At 37.7% G+C, this 20000-nt stretch overlaps 2 protein-coding genes across 3 annotated transcripts in view; both read right to left on the bottom strand.

Moving 5' to 3' along the window:
* Window positions 1-1147: 1147 nt before the first annotated feature.
* rasd1 (RAS, dexamethasone-induced 1) lies at window positions 1148-2634 on the bottom strand. The gene is made up of 2 exons (XM_043231024.1): window positions 2268-2634; window positions 1148-2173 (listed from the first exon to the last, which is right to left on the bottom strand). Exons 1-2 carry the CDS (start codon window positions 2536-2538, stop codon window positions 1647-1649), a joined length of 798 nt encoding a protein of 265 aa, XP_043086959.1. The 5' UTR covers window positions 2539-2634; the 3' UTR covers window positions 1148-1646.
* A 5136-nt stretch (window positions 2635-7770) lies between these two features.
* The window catches only part of pemt (phosphatidylethanolamine N-methyltransferase), a 48421-nt gene continuing 36191 nt past the window's right edge, over window positions 7771-20000 (bottom strand). The window contains exons 6-7 of one of the 2 annotated variants that reach the window (XM_043231021.1): window positions 10175-10249; window positions 7771-8298 (exon numbers count right to left, since the gene is read on the bottom strand). In XM_043231021.1, the coding sequence (XP_043086956.1) occupies window positions 8286-8298; window positions 10175-10249 (88 nt within the window). In that variant the 3' untranslated portion in view covers window positions 7771-8285. The remainder of the gene's footprint in view (window positions 8299-10174; window positions 10250-20000) is intronic. The other variant, XM_043231020.1, reaches the window with a different exon arrangement.

A 20000-nucleotide genomic window follows, 5' to 3' on the forward strand; every position in this document is an offset into this window, starting at 1 on the left:
GTGCATGGAACCATATCTGCGCATTTAATGTGCGCCTTATTCCCAAAGAGTAGATTAATCAATTACCAGCCTTTTTTGTACTCGGCAACCGACAATAGTCTGAGCATCCTAGAGGGATTTTTTCATATCATTATGCAGTTTATAGTAATTATTTAAGATGAGATTTAGCAAGCGAGTTTTCAGTTTGGTGTAACCCTATATTAGAGGCAATATTGAGGCCTTATTCCAAGCCATAATAGATTACTCAGTGTCCACAACATACACATATATTATTATTATATTATTAAGGATATATTTGGAATATTTACACACAAGTTTTTGGTGTTTAAAAACAATACCCAGGTCTCGCTCCAAGCCGTAACGGGTGAACGACGAGCCATTTTTTGCTCCGCTTCAAGTGTGTACACAACAAAAGAGCTTCCTAGAAGGTGTTTTGATTACCTGCGAGTTTAGATCGAACTCATGCATGCAATGTGGTGCATCTTTTTGGTGCATGAATATTTATACACCGGAGGAGCTTTAGCTGCAGGTTTGAGTGAAATCATTTTTGTTTTTTCACGTTTGGAAAAATTATCCAGGTCTCGTTGCAAGCCGTAAACGACGAGCTGTTTTCTCTGGGCGTCACGTGTGCACACAACTAAAGACAGAAAGCAGCTGGAGCTTCCTAGAAGGGGTTTTTCCAGGAAAGGTGATCTTTTAGCTGCACGCTTGGACGAAATCATGCTTTAATGTGTTCCGAGACAATGCTTTCTAATTCCAAGCTATAGAGTGTGCTCACAGAGAAATACACAAAGGTATTTTTTTGATTCTGCAGTTTTAAGGAACATCCCTGGGATGTTTAAACCCTTACCTGCAGATGTTCAGATAGATCATGAAGCTATTTTAAAGTGCTCGGAGAATAGATAAATCACCAGCTGTGTTTGCATTTGGAAGATGCTTTCTGCAGGCTTTTAGATGATGGTAAAATATGAAAGCATATCGTTTTTTCTTCTTCATTCCAACCCATAATAAGTGGAAGTGCGTGCATGTGACAACACTAGTCTGAGCAATCTAATTATATCCATATTTAAAGCTCATGCTACGTTAAATCTAGTTTGCAGTCGTGTGTGTGCGGGACACTAGAAAAAGTAACGAGGAAACGTGCACGTTCTTGAGAAAAGATTTTATTTCTGTTTTCCATGTGTCAGATTCAACAACGACACAGAGGAATAAATAGGCTGTACATTCATTGACAATAGAAAAATTGTTCAATAAAACATTCAAGTTGATTTCACGGCGATCGAACTTAACCAAAAAATTAAAAATAAATGTAAACAGCTGACACCGGCTCCCCGTCGGTTCTCCCCTCGGCACTCGACGAGGCACGTGTTGCAAGAAAGCGCGTTTGAAGCATGGGGTCGACAAGCCAACATCACAGAGCGCTCCGACCGAACAGAACAGAGTCGGTATTCTGTACAGATCTCGCGAGCGTCACATGCGCTTCCGCGTCGCGAGGTGAGAGCTCAAGCCGAGGACTTCCACCGCCGGCGCGAACGCGATTCGTCCGGAGTCACCGCGACAGGCGCGACTCCCTCAGCCGGGAGACTGCAGCGAGACGGCTGCATCCCACAAGATTGACCGCAGCGGCGCTGGGAACGCCGCGGAGCCTAGCTGATAACGCACCTCTCCTTGTCCTTCGCCTGGCCGCCTCCTATCGCCTTCTCTTTGATGTACATCAGGTCGCTGTGCACGCTCGGGCGGCGCGCGAAGGGCGCCACGATGCCGTACGCGTCGCCGTCCTTGATCTTCTTGTTTCTCAGCGACTTCTTGTGCAGGATGTCGCAGTACTGCACGGACACCTTGCGGTGCAGGTCGGGGCTCATCTCGTTGGGCAGCTTGGCGAGGGTGAAGAGCCTCTGGAACATCTGGTCCACGTTGGTGTTCCTCTTGGCGGAGATCTCGAAGTACGCGCACTGCTCGTCGCCGGCGATCAGCTGCTCGATCTCCTCGCGCTGGACCTCGCGGTAGAACTCGCGGTCGCCCTTGTTCCCGCAGATGACCAGGGGCACGTCCACGTTCTCCTTGGTCTTGTTTTTAAGGCAGGACTTGGTCTCGTAGATCTGCTGCTTGAGCCGCTGGACCTCGTGAAACGACTCGCGGTTGTCCAGACTGAAAACCAGGATGAAAACGTCACCTGTGGCCGAAAGAATAAAGGCAGAGGTTAGAAACGCGGTCTCGGAGAGCGCGTCTCCACGGCACGGGTGCTATAACGCGCGCTCGGCATTTACCTGTGAGTATGGATAGTCTCCTCATGGCCGGGAACGGGTGGTTCCCCGAGGTATCCAAAATGTCAAGCTGGTATACATCTCCTTTAATGCTGTAGAGTTTCCTGTGAAAGTCCTCTATGGTCGGCGTGTACTGCTCCTCGAAGCGTCCGTTCAAGAAGCGGGACACTATCGCCGTCTTGCCGACTTTGGTGGATCCGAGAATGACCATCCTGTAGCAGTTTTTCGCGGGGATGTCGAACTCGTTCTCCGAGGGACTCATTTTCTTGATCATGTTTCTGGCGACGGCTAGCCGGGCGTCTGTGGCTCTCTGAAGCCGTGAGCGGCGAGGGGCGGCTATTTAAGCGCGCGCGCGCTCCTCCTCCGGAGCGCGTCAGGTGCGTCAGCTCGCGCGGACGAGCGCTTCTTGGGTGCAGCTAATACCAGGAAAGTGTACTGAGAGGAAAAGTACTTTCACGTCGTGTGTCGAATTCCCTACTGTACATTATAATAATAATAAAAAAAAACATGTCATTCTTCTGCTTTAAGCATGTAAAAAAAAAAAAATCACATAATCGACGAGTTGGTTACGGATTTCTTTTTATTGCTCTGTTATGCGCGTTTATAAATATATATATAACATGAACACCAGATGCATGCATCACCTGAAAGCTGAATAAATAATAATGTTAAGATTAAAAACAACAACAACAATTGGGGAAATCGCCTTTAAAGTTATGCAAAAATTTCTTGGTTAATATACTGCTCATTTTTGGCATGCAAGAAAAATGTTGCCGGCTGCAAACGCTATTTAATGCTGTCCAGAGTCGTGCATTTTTGTAATTTAGGTCACGTCGGTATACCAGGAGAGCAGGTTTGTAGTGTTTTTACGCGCTGTCTTTGTGTTTGTGTTGACCACACTACCGGGGAAGCTTATTCTCTTCATCCACGGTTATTTATCACGACGTTTCTCAGTAACAGCCGAGATTTAATAGCTCGGGTGGGTTGCTCATTAACATTAGGCCCATGTAATTAATTAAAAAAGACAGGATTGCTTGCGACCAAAGCGTTCTTGCTGAACTTCTAGCTGTTTGTTAACCTCACCAATCGCTCATCAGCATTAATTAACGTACGCTGTTCTGGTTTGTTAATGTTTATTCGCGAACGCAAACCTGGGAACGGAAAGGGACGCGTCGTTTGCGACATTAGTCGTTAGTGTTTAACAGCTCCTGGATGGGTGAGCACGGGGGAAATAAAAAGAAAGCGTGCAGTCGGCTTCTGGTTCAGAGTCACCGCACCGCGGCGCGCGCCACAATTCTTCCTTCTGATTGGCTGACAGACGTGTCGATTAAAGTTCCGGATTTCGACAGCGTTATAGCCGTTTTAAAAGCGACGATTCAACCGAAAGAGAACCACTAAAGGCCTAGCGACGTTTCCAAGACGCTGAATTAGGTGAGAGCGCGCTAATGCACAAACGAGAAAGGGGTATAAGGACTGTTAATTATAGCAAATGAATGCAGCTGGAAGCCCAAATAACAACAACACTTAATAACAAAATGCTTATTCGTCTAAATGTTTAAAGCAGGGGTGTCAAGCTCAGTTCCTGGAGGTCCGGGGCCCTGCAGAGTGTAGATGCAGCCCTAATTAAACACACCTGATCCGGCTGATCAAGCACTTCAAACACGCATGGTATATGTGTTCTATCTAAACTCTGCAGGCCCTCCAGGAATCGAGTTTGACACCCCTGCTTTAAAAGATGCATTAATAACAGGCCTATATTTGGTTAGGTGGACATTTCAGAGAAACCCCATTAAAGGAACATGCCGCTTTTATCCCTTTAAACATATTAATGAAAGTTACGTTTTCTGAAAAGCCGTTTCAGATTGTTATTTCATGAAAACATATCCGAACGCTCAAAACATCCGCCTTCTAATGTTTACATTAACCTTAATGAAAACGTCCAAGGAATGTGCCGTTTCTTTATTTTGCAACTATATACTTTGAATGTTCTCTGAATCAGCCGAAATGACTTTTTGTTTCAATGTTTCGGTAAAATATTCCAATTGACGATGCATTAATTTTTTCTGCTACGTTATTGATGACTGAATACTTTATTAACATTACTGTGGGAACGTTTGTTCATAACCTTGACACAACTCTTCCGGGGCTGCTTTATGCATTACCCGAACAGTATAATTATTCCCTAATCTAGCAAAGTAAGAGCAAATCATTTTAATGCACACTGATAATCATCCACGTCTTAACTTTGTACAGTTTTCATCAAATGCAGCCACAGGTCACAGACAACAAACAAATCAATGATGCTCTTATGCATGTCCGAATATTGCATCTTTCTTCATGCAGCGTTCGTAAAACGAGAGATGAGATGATGTTTCAGCCCAGAGCAGCAGAAACATCCTCCGAGACCCGGCCTGAGAGCCGCAGGTGAGAAGGAGAGAAAGCAAGGAGCTTTACCACCAGAGAGAGCACTGGCTGCATTTCTACAGCTTGCCGTTCGATCCACGCGTCCAGAAGGCCTCTTTTTATTTCTCCTTCCCATCAGAGAGGCTTTGGCTGATTCGTGCATGCAGGTTTTTTCTTTTAGATAGCTCGAGCTTTCTTGAGAACCTGGCCATCGTCCTTCGCGCTCAAGAACAAAAATTGCAATGATTAAATATAACTATACGCTTAAGCGAGCAGCAAATGAGGAGCATAATGAAGCCAAAAATGCAGCTTTGATCACATTTTATAACATATTCACAGTGGTTTTGATTTAAAATATTATGCACTATGTACACATTTAATCTGGGAAGTCAAAACTGCAGTTAAACCCGAAGCGTGTTATTACTTCTGTTCTGATCACACGCACCTTGCCGTAATAGACATAAATGGGTCAAGAGTTTTAAGTGACTTGTTAAGTGCTCTTAAGGTCTGAACAAAGCTGATGACTAATTAATAGAGAACAAGGTCTGCAATTAGACAGCCGTCAGGTAATTCAATCCATAAAAACGCATTAAAAGGAGAGAGAGATGAATGCAAGGAAAAAGTGGAAAAAAAAAAAAAATTTACAATCTGATTTTAATTAAAGTGAGACGCTTTAATGGCTATGTTTCTTAAAAAGTGCACTTCGTAACAATGCCAAATGAACGTTTTAATCATCTTTTGCCATACTTTAAATTATTACGTTTAAATTAATATTAAAAACACAATTGATCAAAAATGCTCATCTCAGCGTTCAGCAATTATATTATGAAGTTACGTCTAAAGATGTATTCTTTAATTCAAATGCAATGCATTCAGTTCACGCTTTTTCAAATAATTCGCTTTTGTTTGGATGCATTACACAAACCATGTCAGCAGCGTGCGGTTCATCTCACAGGGATTAACCGGGTGTTCATGCATCTTTTCGACCGATTCATTTTTAAAAGTAGCGACTGTGCGAAAACCTGGACTCTCTTCAGACACCGAGAGTTGGCAACTGGGGTGAAATACGATTGTTTTGCTGTGGCGTCAGAGATTGAGAAACACGGGGACCTCTATACGTCTGAGCTGACGGATGAGGACGCCTTAAAGGTCAAATATTATCGGCGCGCAAACTAAACAGATCTGGAACAGAGGAAGAGGAAAAAGTGATCGCGGCGTAAATTAAAGAAGAGGCGGCATTTCCAAGACGACACCGAGCGGCTCCGGCAGGAAACACCAAGACAGCAACAACATTAAATATCACCGTTTCGGTTCGATACTGATCTCTTTTTCCGTTTTATGTAACAAGAAATGCCCGAAATGGATTATTGGCATAAATAGATTGATTCCTTTGTTTAGAAAGCGGTCCGGTCTGGAGGTCGCGTTATGCAACGTCCGCATGCGTGATGTGTTCTTCAAGAGATTGTGAAGCAGAGATACGATGTCCGAGACAGGGTTCGGGATTGATCGTGTCCTCATGCTCTCGGGATCCTTAAGGTCACTGAGCGGACTGGGGGTCATGAATGATTCCCGCTCGGGTCAAGCGAGACGCGGGTGAGATCCGGAGAGATCACTGGACGCTCTGGAGGTGAATGGGTGCCGTCGGAGCGAGAGCCCAGACGGCTGATTAAAAACACCACAGCGATCCTTAGCGTCTGGAGAAGACCAAAGCTGTCACCCGTTGCTCTCCTGATTCAGAGCAGGCCACTTTTTAGCGACGGGCAATGATTCGAAGTTAAAACATCGTAACTGTGGATGCGCTTCATCTAAAAAGAATTAGAGCGTCGCCGTGACTCATTTCGAAAACCCATATATACAGAGAGAAACATTTCAAGCCTTTCCTTTCTTGAAATTTTGATGATTTTACAGATAACGAAAAGCCAAGATTCAGCACCTGAGGATGTTTTAAATACAAATGTCAGGTTTCTGAAAAGTACGTTCGTTTCTTGGTTGGGCCTCCAAGCAGAAAATGAATAAGCATCTCCATAAAGCGTGTGAGCAGAAGGACGCTTAAAGTCTTCTTTTCAGTGGAGCGGCACCAGCTGTGGAAAGTTCACGCTGGACTCTGTGGCTCTCCGCTCTTTCTCCAGACTCTGGGATATCGATTTCCAAATCAAATGCAAAGCTGACTTTCCTCTGAAGAGAGGACTTTGAAGCCAGTTGTTTTTCTCGCTCAGGTAGGACACTGTGCTCGTCTCTGGTTCAGGAGCTTCGCCGCCACTTTTTAAAATGGGTGACAAAAAATATTGACCTTTTTATTGCTTTGGTCTTCTCCCGATGTTAACGGATGTTCTGGAGTGGTAGAGGTGTGGATTATTGTGTTGTTTTCAGCTGTTTGGACTCTCATTCTGACGGCACCCATTCACTGCAGAACATCCATTGATTAGAAACTTCTCTAAAGCCGTTTAGACTCATTCTGACATTTGGGAATGTTATTATGAAATATTATATTATATAAAATGTATTGGTATTCTCTTTAAAATTAGTTATTACAATAATAATAATAATAATAATAATAAATTAAATCAAAATGAAAGACACAAATGAAAGATTAAATACTTTATAAATTTAATTGAATGTCATGTTACCATTTATCAATAACAGAGCCATAAATATGTAAATAATTGTGTGTGTATATATATATATATATATATATATATATATATATATATATATATATATATATATATATATATATATATATATAATATTAATGTATAGATATTTTATTTTGTAGCACAACTGCTTTAATAGAAATAGAACAGTAATGTCTTTGGTATTCTTTAAAATTTGTTATAATAATAATATAATAATAATAATAATAATATCAATATGAAAGATTAAATTTTATTAATTTAATTGCATGTCATGTTACCATTTATCAATAACAGAGCCATATATATATATATATATATATATATATATATATATATATATATATATATATATAATATTATTATTATTATTTTTGTAGTAAAATGATAGAAACAGTAATGTATTGGTATTCTCTTTAATATTTGTGTTATCAATAACAATAATTAAATCAAAATGAAAGACACTACTATAAGATTAAATATTTTATTTGTTTAATTGCATGTCATGTTACCATTAACCAATAACAGAGAGCCATAAATATGTAAATACATTGAAACATCAGCTTCAATTCTCAAGTAAATACATATATATGACATCTAAGGGAAGAAGAGCGTGCGCATCAGGAACAGGCCATTTATTCTACCTTCGGAAAGAAAAACATGCATCCTCAAACAACACCGAGCCAAGTACATTCAGGTGAATCAAACGGAGCCCTAAAACAGCCTAGACGTGCTTTAGGAAAGGATCGAGACTACAGACTACCAGCAGCTGGATGTTTGATTGCTACTACAGCCGAAGATTGTCGTTGCATTCGGTTTGCATTCGATATTGCAGTAAAAGTGTTAAACATCGGTGTGCAGTTTGCAGCTGTGCTTTTCTCATCGCTCATTTAAATGCATCCGTCCCGGAGCGCGGACGGGTTACTTGTGCTTGCAGCGCTGGCTCCTCCGCCGGTAGATCTCCTCCGTGAACGCTCTGCAAACATCAGACCGTAAATCTGGGTGAGAGAGAGAGAGAGACGCTCGCCACAAATAGGGCCTTAGTCACTGATGACACGGATGTGCTTAACCTTAAAAAAAACATTTACAAGCAGCTTTGTCTATATATATATATATATATATATATATATATATATATATATATATATATATATATATGGGCTTTGTAATACATTTGGGACTGAATGGTCTTGATAGAACTGAAAACATTAATTCAAAATCAAACTACTAAAAATTATATATAAATTAAAAATGAAAAAATAAAAAATTAAATAAAGCAAACATTATTTAAAAGCAATGACCAGACATTCATTTTCAAAATAAGACATATTGTTTTAAAATAAAATGCAATAAATATAACGAATGAATAAGTGAAATGAACTAATTATCAGCGAAATGAGGAGCAAAATGTTGTCTTGATATCATTTTAAACATTGGCTTAAAATACAACATTAAACGGGTTTGAAAAACAAAACAAAACAAAAAAGTACTGGAAAATTAAGCATTTCTTAAATAATCAAAAAAAAAAAAAAAAAAAAAAAAATATATATATATATATATATATAATTATTATTATTTATTTATTTTTTTAAGTACTGGAAAATTAAGCATTTCTTAAATTATCAATAATATATATATATATATATATATATATATATATATATATATATATATATATATGTATATGTATATATGTGTGTGTGTGTGTGTGTATATAATATGTATACATTTTTTTTTTCTATTAAACATACAAAGAGGCTGTTTCTGTCTTTCGTCGGTCAGCATGTTCAGGTCAGTCTGCTAATAAGCTGTTGTTTTTTTGTTTAAGTGCTATTAAAGTGTTCGCTGACCGTCTCGGTCGCCATGGAGACCTGACAGTGAGTCTCAGGCCCATATTTATTCCTGTCTCTACGGAGGAAAGTTGGCACGGGTGGGTATCAAACCCATGCTTTTATATCCTTTTATTAAAACAGCACGATTGAAATAAACTGATAGACATCTTTTTATGGACATTTAATTCATGCAATTGAATATATTACACACTATAGTTAATTGATTTGACCAATAGAAGATATTTTACACCAAGAAGCAAGTAGAAAACTACTTTTATTTTTTTTGATTTTAGCCTAATATATTGTTTCATAACTAATTATAAACATTTTCTTATTTTTTTTAATTGTTGAAATAATCTATACATACTCATAAAACATTTACTGAAAATAAGCATAAATCATAAGTAGATTTGTCAAAATTCATGTCATTTAGGTTTTGCAAAGGCAGTTTTTTAAGGGGAAAAAACAACTGTAAAATAATTAAAAGTGGAAATCTGAAAAAAAAAAAAAAAAAAATATAGAATGTACAATTTAAATCTTAAAATGATTTATTGAATCTAGGCTATGATTAAAAAGTTGAAAATTGTTGGTATTATTTTTTTACTGTTAATATATTTTTTTAAAGGGGTAATTTAACAAAATAATTTTTTTCTTGATTTTATTTATTTATTTTTAAATCTTTATCTTTTAAACAAACAGATAAAAAGAAGATGCATAAAAAAACCAACTAATAATAATACATAAAAATATTGTCAAATTAAAATGCATCACTTCATTTAGGCGTGATCTACACTGCTCTGTTTTTTTTTTAAAGGATTCAAAAGAATTACTAGGATTGACAAAAAAATACTGTAAAACAAATGCAACCATTTCATAATCAGTATGGGTCTGGCTTCCAGTCTACTCCGTGTCCAGCTACAAAACGGTTAAAATATTAAAAACTATGAGCACCCTGGTTTGTAGTGACCCACAGCGTCTATGAACCTATGAGCACATGAGAACAAGCTGGATACGGGTGATGACAGAAAACACACACACTTACCCTTCATACGCGATGGCTACTTTATAGGACAGGCCGACCACCGCGGTCAGGATCACTCCGACCGGACTGGCGTTCCTGAGAGACAAACACAGTTTCTGGAAATGTATATAAAAATACACCAAATTGAACCATTGACTCAAAGAGCAGCTATTTTAAGAAACTCAGTAATGGTACAGGTAAAGGTGCCCTTAAACGAGGATTAAGTTGCTTTGTCCCACACACACACACACACACACACGTGTAATGTTTCCATGTTTTATGGGGACTCTCCATAGGTGTACAGACTGTATGTTATTGTTCTCTTTGTTACTGTTTGTATGTTATTGTTATCGTTTATTAGTGCAGATTAAACACATATTAATGTCTTATTCTACATACAACTACCTGTTAATAAGCCGCAAATGAAGAATTTGATGAGGATAGTTATTATAAAAAGGCGTTACAGTAAAAGTAAAATAAACATCTCTACGGACACTTTTCAACTTTAAAAGTGAATTAAAAAAGTAGGAAGATAACGTCCTAACTTGAAGGTAACTAACTGAGCGTCTGGAAGGAAGACGGTGTAAGTGTAAAGATGTCCGTGACGCACGTCCTCTTTCAAGCATCCTCGAAGAGCGACTCTGAAAAGCTGGATTGCGAATCTGATTTGAATGTGAACTTCACGCGCGCTTCAGAGCTCAGCGGTCTCCGGAGAACGTGTGATGAAATGCGTTAACCCATGCCACATGACCTGTATATTATAACCTACATAAACTGAACCCACGAAGCTACAAATACACGGCTTACCTAATCGGAAAATACAGCCTTAACTCTCTTTTAACACTCATGACCATACAGACAAAAGAGCAAAAATGAATTATAGATGAAGTTATTTTGTGACCAAACCCATCAATCGATGCTTCTTGCTAAATGACGCTTTATTTGCATGCATTATTCACGTTTATGCAATGTAACACATCCTTAATACTAACAAAAAGTAAACAAAAAATGCATAAAAATGACAACAGATAATCTGAAGCGTACGGAATTTAACCGCGTAGTGTACGTTAATTCATATTAAATAAATTTAATTTGATGTTTTCAGTAGAAATCGAGAATAAAGCGGGAAAACAGATTCAAAACTAAAACGTCTAGACCTTATACAATTATAATTACCAGTAGGAAAGTCTACAGAATAGAATAGAATATTTAATTAAATAAATTAATCAGACAATTTATTATATAAATTGTGAAGCATTTATTTATCATAGTATTATTTGTTGCATTTTAATTCATACTGATTTAAACTACTTCGAACTCATTTAAATTGCAATTATATATTTCCGGTGATAAAAAAACACCATAAAGAATAACGGGAATTAAAAAACATAAAATAAATATATAACACTTCTAGACTTTTTACAGTGATGGAAATGTTTTTACATTTTTTAAATATTATTTAAACAAAATTAAAATTAAATTAAATTAAATTAAAATTAAATTAAAATTTAATTAAAAATAAAATTTAAATTAAATTTAATTAAAATTTATTTAAAATTAAATTAAAATTAAAAAAAAAAAAAAAACTATAAAATCCATAAAAATCCAATAGAAATTCTAACATTATACCATGCCTATTTTGTCGTGCGAAAAGTATTTGTTGATTTTGAGGTGAGATGTTTTGATTTTTAGAGGTCAGGGTGGTCTAACTCGCGCATTTCCTCTCCACTTCTCTGATTTGATTCATCTTCTCCCGACAGAGAGCCGTCCGGTCATCCTCCACCTGCGTTTCCGAGGGTTAATTATTATCAGACCTGGTTAAGATGATCACATCGTTTCAGCTTCACTCTTCACTCTTCACGTCACTCCACGCACTTTTACACGATCCGCTGTTTTAAAGCAGCCCCTAGTTACATGCAAAGAAACGCTTTAATTATTAAACGGGCAGAAATGATTCATCGGTAATTCGGCGGCGAACGCACGTATATAAACGAGCGGCCAGTGACTTGAGCTGAATAATTAATAGCGGGAAAGTGAGAATCAGTATCACGCGTTTTCTTTTCTTCGAACCTTTAAACTTCCTACAATAGAGAGCGCTCTGACCTCTTCCTGTAACTCAGGGTAAGTACAAAATGAACTTTTTCCTGCCGCCCAAGAACGTTATAAAAGCTTCTGGGAAAGGTTCATTCGGTGCAGAAACGCTGCTAATAACGTCGGACTTCTTCGCAGAAAGACATCATCAAGTGGCGTTCATTAACGAGCGCTTCCACGCTCTCCGCAAGCATCCGATTCGAGTCAGCGGGGTTAATTACATCCCACCGGCCAGTCGTGTTTCTGAGCGCAGTATAACGTGATATAGTTACGCTCGCGAGCCCAACGACTGCCTTCGCCGCAATAAATAGTAATGGCAGTTCAGTCTTGACCTAATTGCGGCCTCACAGAGGGAACGAAAGACTGGAAACTGGGTTAATATGAAGCTTTAAGGAGATTTCTGTCAGCATATCTCACCCTCATGTTGTTATAAAGCTGAACGGCTTTCATAAAAGTGCTTCATACGTCTTCCGAAGCCAGACGATTGCTTTGTGTGAGAAACGGATCGGCAGCAGGGCAGCGGGGCTGGAGAGTCATGAACGAATACTACAGAATAGAATAGAATCTAAACTATACATCATGGTTTTTTTTGTAGCGCTATCAAACAACTAATTGCATCCAAAATAAATGTGTTTGTTTACATAATGTATGTGTGTATGCTGTTATATATATACACACACACACACACACACACACACACAGCATATATTTTGGAAATATTTACATGCATATACATTTAAATATTTATATTCTATATAAACATTTTTAATACATTTTTTTACATGCACATGTTTGTATTTATATATACATAATAAATTTGCACAGTATGCACATATATTTTATGTAAACATTTTTCCTTTATTTTGGATGCATTCTGGATAGTTTGACAGCACAAATTGTTTTGTTATATCTTAATTCATATGGATTAAAACTGTAATTCTATATGCCGTTTTTGTGTACATCACTTTAAATGCAAATGGGATGCTAGTCCCCGCCCCTTTTCCCGAACAGGGCTGTGTCTTTATAGCTTTCTGCCAAAAACATCTGTTTGGTTTTCACACTCACGTATATCACGCTTAAATTATTATTATTTTAAAGTCACGTAAACATGGCATGTGAGGCACGTGACTACTAAATTAAGTTTATGTTAAAAACATGCATGCAAGTTACAAAAACACAGTTTGTGAAGGTAAACAGCTAATTGCGTGCGTTTGTTAGATCTGTATATTAAGTGACAGAATGCTCAGGTGTGAAGATAAACATGGTGAATAATCACAGTGGGCGGAGTCTCAACAGTTGTGGGCGGGGCTTTAAGGATTCCGTGATCTGTAAGGTGCGAGAGACTGCTTGTGATTTATGGGGATTTAAGCGGGCTAGTACTGTAACAGTACTAATAAAGATTTTCTTTATTATTTAAACACGCAAACAGGCCTATATTATGAATGAATCGCAACAAATGTATTACTTTATGTTGAAACCGTGTAAATGGAAGGGAAGGGGACTTGATATATCTTAGATCTAGGCCGAAATCGAGTCTAAATGCGCGGCCAGCGGTGATCGGCCCGGCCTTTACGGTTACGAAAAGCTTCTTTTCAGAATTTAGACGACATCTTTTATGCTTCCTGTGCTGATTGACCCGGTTCTTGAGCTCCGGACGCTGATGAACAGAGCCTCTTCTTCACAGGCCTGCCAAATAATGACCGAAATTGCTTAAAATGAGCTCCTCGAAGTCTCCCTCATGTCCGCTCACATTCATGCATAAGAACGACGGCCCTTCTGCATCACTGGAGGAAGTAGGTTAATGTGATGCGGGTGGGTTTGTCAGCCTGTGCTGACCAAGAGACGAAAACAGGCACAATCTGCAGACTTCCTCGTGTTTTATGAGCTCAATTATGGGGCAGAAATACTGTAAAATCACACTTGCACTGTCTAAATAATAATCAAATACACTATGCTCGCTATATGCACAGATGTTTCGTATTTTGATGGGATTTTAAGATTTTAACTTGACACTCAACGTAACTTTATACTGTTTTCCTTAATATTATTCAAAAAATATTGAGCGAAAGCAGATAGCTCTAAAAGTTTTAAAATGAAAATCTTTTTAATTGCCGTCATGCTTTTCTTGTGTTAGCTAGCTGGTACTTTAAACACAATAAACGCAGTTTGACTGAGATTAAATGAAATGCACAAAACTGAGTTATGCTTTTTGCGAGTGAACTTTTTATATGCATGCATAGACTTTTTTTTAATTCTAGTTCCCCTTAATTTCCCAGCACTGTAATTTCCGAATGCAAACAGTAAATACGTGCCTGTTTTTGAAAGACCTTTTCAAGTTCGATTAGAATTTAGATTTAAAAATAGCTAAATGTATTTAAAATTCACATAAAAGTAGCAGAGGGTTAAACAGCATGCAACCAAATCTGTACAGACGCTGTTCTCGCTTAATGTTATATTTAATTACTTAAAGAGCACAATGAAAGCTGCAGATCTTTCAGCACAGATTGCATGTCTATCGTCTGAAATCACAAAGCGAGCGCAGCTCACACGTCACGCTCGCTGATACGCATCGCGTGCAATTTAACCTGCTTCAATGACAAAAAAAAGTGGCCTCACAACCTGTTGTTGTTATACAAAGGAATATCGCTCTCTCTGTTTCAGATAAGAGCCTGAGCTCCTTGAGGCTGAAATCCTACAAGCACTACACGCTCATCTGTTATTAGATCATTTAGGAGAATATTCAAGACATACGAGCTACGTATGTGCTAATAGTAATAGGTGTAGGTGTTCAAATGAACAGTATCCTGTTAATTATCACGTTATTTATTATTTTAATTATTTTTTATAAATGTGAGGCATGAATCGGGTGAGAAACTTTAAAATAAAGAACTGAAAAGTAATAGTAATGACCCAAATGTCTATAAAATAATATATCAAATAATATTAAATGTACGATAACAAGAACGATTAGAGATCTAATGATTCATGCATTTTCAAGTGTGCATGTATTTCATCTGAAAATGTATGAATCGTTAGATTTCTAATCTTGTTATCATACGTGTAATACAATAATAATAATAATATGTATTTTTATATTATTATTTGATATAATGACAGCAAGATATTGTCTAAAGTAATATTAAATGACATTCAAATTCATTACAATAAAAAAACAAGAAAATTTTTGATATATATATATATATAAAACAGCTAAATATTATCAACAATAATATGAAAAAATCCAGATTAAAAGAAAAAATATATGATTTGACAGCCAGGAGGAAATAGTAATGATTCATACATTTTCTAAGATGACAAAAAAAAGCATTTTAATATATTATTTTGATATAATAACAGCCAAAGGTTAACTAACATTAAAATTAAATAATAGTAAATATATAAGCAACTCAAATAAAATGTTCAAAAATATGATATGTGCATACACACAATATTATTTCATGTAAAAACATCCCAATATTTTCTAGCACAATATTATACGAAAGCGAATATTACTGAAATTCATTAGAAAAGATTCAAAAATAGAGGAGTAAGATTAGCTGGACGGCAAGAAATATTCAGGATCTATATATTTTCAGACTTCAACCTGCATAGCAGCTGGGTTAAAAAGATACATTTTTTTACTAATATTAAAAGTAAATACAGAAAAAGAATTGAAAAGTGTGTGTGCGTGTGTGTGTGTGTGTGTGTGCACGCACCATCATCACACTCTCTCAATAAAGAGAAAGCAACACTGCGTCGCATCTAATACAAGCAGGTGATCAGACGAGATGTACTGTAGGTGTTTGGTCTCTGGTTGCTATAGTAACGACGCCGGCTTTGAGCACGAGGCCAAAGCGGCCAATCAGTGCTCAGTACGCAGAGCCCAAAGCACATCAGCATTCGGCGGCTCCAGGCTCTCCTCAGCATCTATTCTTAAACTCGGTGGAGCAGGAAGTGATGTCACGCACGTGTCAGGACCGGCACGCTGACGTAAGCCAATCGGTGTGGTTTATTGAACATGCACGTAAAAGCAAGAATTAGAATGAATTACCCTAAAATAAAACTTACACTTAACTTTTAATGAGCTTGTTGTTTCTTTGTAATTGTTTGTGAAGTTGCGACGTCTGCGTGCAAATTGTTTCTGCCTTTTTTATTTGCTGCTTTCAAAAATTGCAATTGCATTTGATTCATTGCAAAATAAAATAAAATAAAAAAATAAAATAAAATAAAATAAAATAAAATAAAATTAAAATTTAAATTAAATTAAATTAAATTAAATTAAATTAAATTAAATTAAAGACATGAGAAACAATCACATCTACATGGACGGAAATGGAAAATTTTTATTATTTTAATAAAATAATAATAAAATAATAATAAATAAAGAGAAACAATCACTTATAGAAGAAGAACATGTCGATATGGATGAAGCCATGGGATTTTATAGTATACAATAAAATAATAGAATAAAATAAAATAAAATTTACTTCTAGTAACGGAAGACGTAGACGTGGAGGAAGACATGTGATTATTGTATTAAATCTAATAAATCGCCTGCTTTTTCAAAAAATTAATACTTTTATTCAACATGAGTACATTAAGTTGACTGAAACCGGCAGCAAAAACATTCATAACATTACAAAATTGCTCTTCTTTTGACATTTCTTTTCATCGAAGAATCCTGAAAAATATAACGTAATATAAAATAATAGTCAGAAATGTTTCTTGAGCAGCAAGGATCTGAAGGATCACGTGACGCTTAAGATGCTGAAAATTCAGATTTCATCGCAGAAATAAATTACATTTGAACAGATATTCACATGAAAAATGTTTTTTTGAATAGTAATAATATTTCAGGATATTACTGTTTTTACCGCGAAGGATGAGCACGAGAGGCTTCTTTCATTCACAGATTTGAAAGGCCGACAGTATATTAATGCTACACAGCTACAGGTGTATACGAGAAAAAGCACACGCTATCATGTTCTTGGAATCAAGAAAAGCAGATCATGACAGGCTTTCTGAAAGTGGCTGACGCACCTTTGTGTGAACAGCAGCATTATTAAGATGCTCGATCTCCTGCAGAGGAAAGGAACATTGGTCGCTCTGGCAGCGAATGGACGAGTAGATGGAAAAGAACAGAGGATGAAGGAGGAACAGCGTGAGAGGCGCTTTGAGAGGGTGCCTACGTGGAGAAGAGAGGTCAGGCGGCATGTAAGAGGGCTTGGAAACATTGTGTGTTGACGTCGATTAGCGCGCTAGCTTTTTTTTTTCCGTCGGTCGGCGAGATGTACCGCTGGAGAGGAGGCTTTTTAAAACAACAACTTTCGGTACTTGTCACACAAAGGAGGATCAGACTAACTCATTCTGGTGTTTGCATCTCAGAAGCAGCGCCTTATATTTGGCTTTTGTGACGTAGTAAACTTGCTCGGTAGCGCACCCGGTGCTCAGGTACGAGTCACGACAAGCTAAAAAGACCCGGAGAAACCAGCTTGCTTCAGAAAATGTTCTTTTTTAAAAATAAATTCAATTAAACCATGCGATTTACATCTAATAAATCCTCTACTGTAAGTTTAGGATGGTAAGATTTTTGTTTTGGAAGAAATGATTACTTTTATTCAACAAGAAGGCATTAAATTAATCGTAAATGACCGTAAAAACGTTCTGTTCTTTTGACATATCTTTTAATCGGTGAATCCTGAAAAATAAACCGTTAAAAATATTGGGTTTTTAACACTTTTTTTTTTTTTGTTAATACTATCTCTTCGATTTTTATTGTTGGCTTTAGTTACATTATTTTTACACACATATTCATATATATATATATATATATATATATATATACACACACACACACACACACACACACACACATATATATATATATATATATATATATATATATATATATATACACACACATACATATATATACATATACATGCATATATATATATTATATATATATATATATATATATATATATATATATATATATATATATATATATATATATATATAAATAGTTATAGTTAGCATCATAATATAATTTTACAGATGTTTTTTCCATCAAATAAAATAATTAAAAAACAGTATCAAAAAATAGGAAGCCCTCACATATTTTTCCTAAAATGGTTTTCTTAAGATTTCAGTAGTTGAGCATGCGTATACATCAAACTTTAAATATAAAGCTGTGTGATATTAAAACAGCCAAAAGCTGCATGTTTGTTACGCATGCAAGTTCAAAAAAACACTACGCATTTATTTTTTTACCTTTTTGTTCGATCAAAAAGAATGAGTTAGCATTTTTATTCTGAACCAACGCATCAGTATGCTAATGTTTCACTTTGACGTCAACGCGGAACATGAAAACTACTTCATTCACTCTGCAGGATGTCTTCAAGCATCGCTAAAATACGAATCCTCAATCTCAGAAAAAAAAAGCGGTCTGGTCTGAATCGGGAGAGAAACCCGTTTACGAGCTAAAACAGCGAACGTGGCTGGATTTCTGAAGCGAGAGACGATGGGAAAAGGACTTTTTGTGTTATTCTGGATTACGGACTGGTAAATCAATTACTTAACGAAGCCCTCGTTTCTCACAAGTCTTTCCAGACGGATTGGCGTGCTGTGGACCGTCGAGATGTTTCAATTCCGACGGCACCCATTCGCCGCTTCTCCAACCGTGACGAAGAAACAAACCCGGACGCACATATTCAGCCCGTTTCTTTAATCCTAGCGTCCCGAAACGTTAGCGCCTGCTTGCCTGTCGATGACGCGAGACGCACAAACCAGACGAAAGCGCCTCTCGCCGGCCCTGCTCGACTCGTCCAGGTTTATCAGCAGGTTTAGCGATGATTCATATGGTGACGCAGCAGACAGACGCCGGCACATCCCTGGCACAAGCATGTGAGGGTCAACGGGCTACACGTGTCCGCATGGCTGCCAGCCGCTCTCTTTCATCCGCGGGGCGTCTGACGCACGGACACGCGGCGCTGGACCCGATCGATTTCAGAAACCAACAGCAGACCAAGACACACATAGAGTACAGCATTATGGTTCAGGAGACCACGGGGCGTTTGCTCCATCAGCCGTTGCCTAGTGAACAAACTCTCCCATTCGCTCAGACGAGTCCGCGTTCACAAACACACACATAAGCGCGCTAATAACTGTCCACGCGTCAAACGGCATGAAATACGCACCGTTTCAAGTCCTTTTCAAATTACGTGCATTTCTTTCGGCGCTTTCGGCTTTTCTGATTGATGATGGAGAGGTTCATCAACCTGCGAGACGGCCGAATGTGTTATTAGGAGCGAGAGAGAGAGAGAGAGAGAGAGAGAGAGCAGCCAGAAATAGCGGCACACGGCTCCCGAGAAGTCCATTAGTGCAAATAACATCTGCTTTGCTCAAACACGGGTTCACGGGGACTCTGGAGATTTTGGGAATGGTAGCTGGATGAGTCACGCCTGATCAAACACACGATTAACTCGCACATGACATACTAATAAAACGTTCTTGATAACCTCTTTTGCGTTTCAGGGTTGCGTTTATGTATGACGCGAAACCGAAACACTACAAAAACCGACTGGCGTGATCGAAGATGAATTTCTAGCATCGCTAGCTGGTTTGCCGCCCGAGAAACATTCGGGATTATTATGAATGTTGAAGGTTTTCAGGTTTCACAGATGAGTAGAGAGCTCAAAAGGGCTGCATTTAATCGAAGCGGCTGACTTTTGTGAAATTATAAATTACTTTACTG

Source organism: Puntigrus tetrazona, unplaced genomic scaffold, assembly GCF_018831695.1.
Source record: "Puntigrus tetrazona isolate hp1 unplaced genomic scaffold, ASM1883169v1 S000000270, whole genome shotgun sequence".
Classification (NCBI taxonomy): Eukaryota; Metazoa; Chordata; class Actinopteri; order Cypriniformes; family Cyprinidae; genus Puntigrus; species Puntigrus tetrazona.

Coding starts and splice junctions, on each gene's coding strand:
- rasd1 (XM_043231024.1), bottom strand. CDS start 2,538: ATGATCAAGAAAATGAGTCCCTCGGAGAACGAGTTCGACATCCCCGCG. Junction 2,174..2,267: donor GAGACTATCCATACTCACAG/GTAAATGCCGAG, acceptor TTTCGGCCACAG/GTGACGTTTTCATCCTGGTT.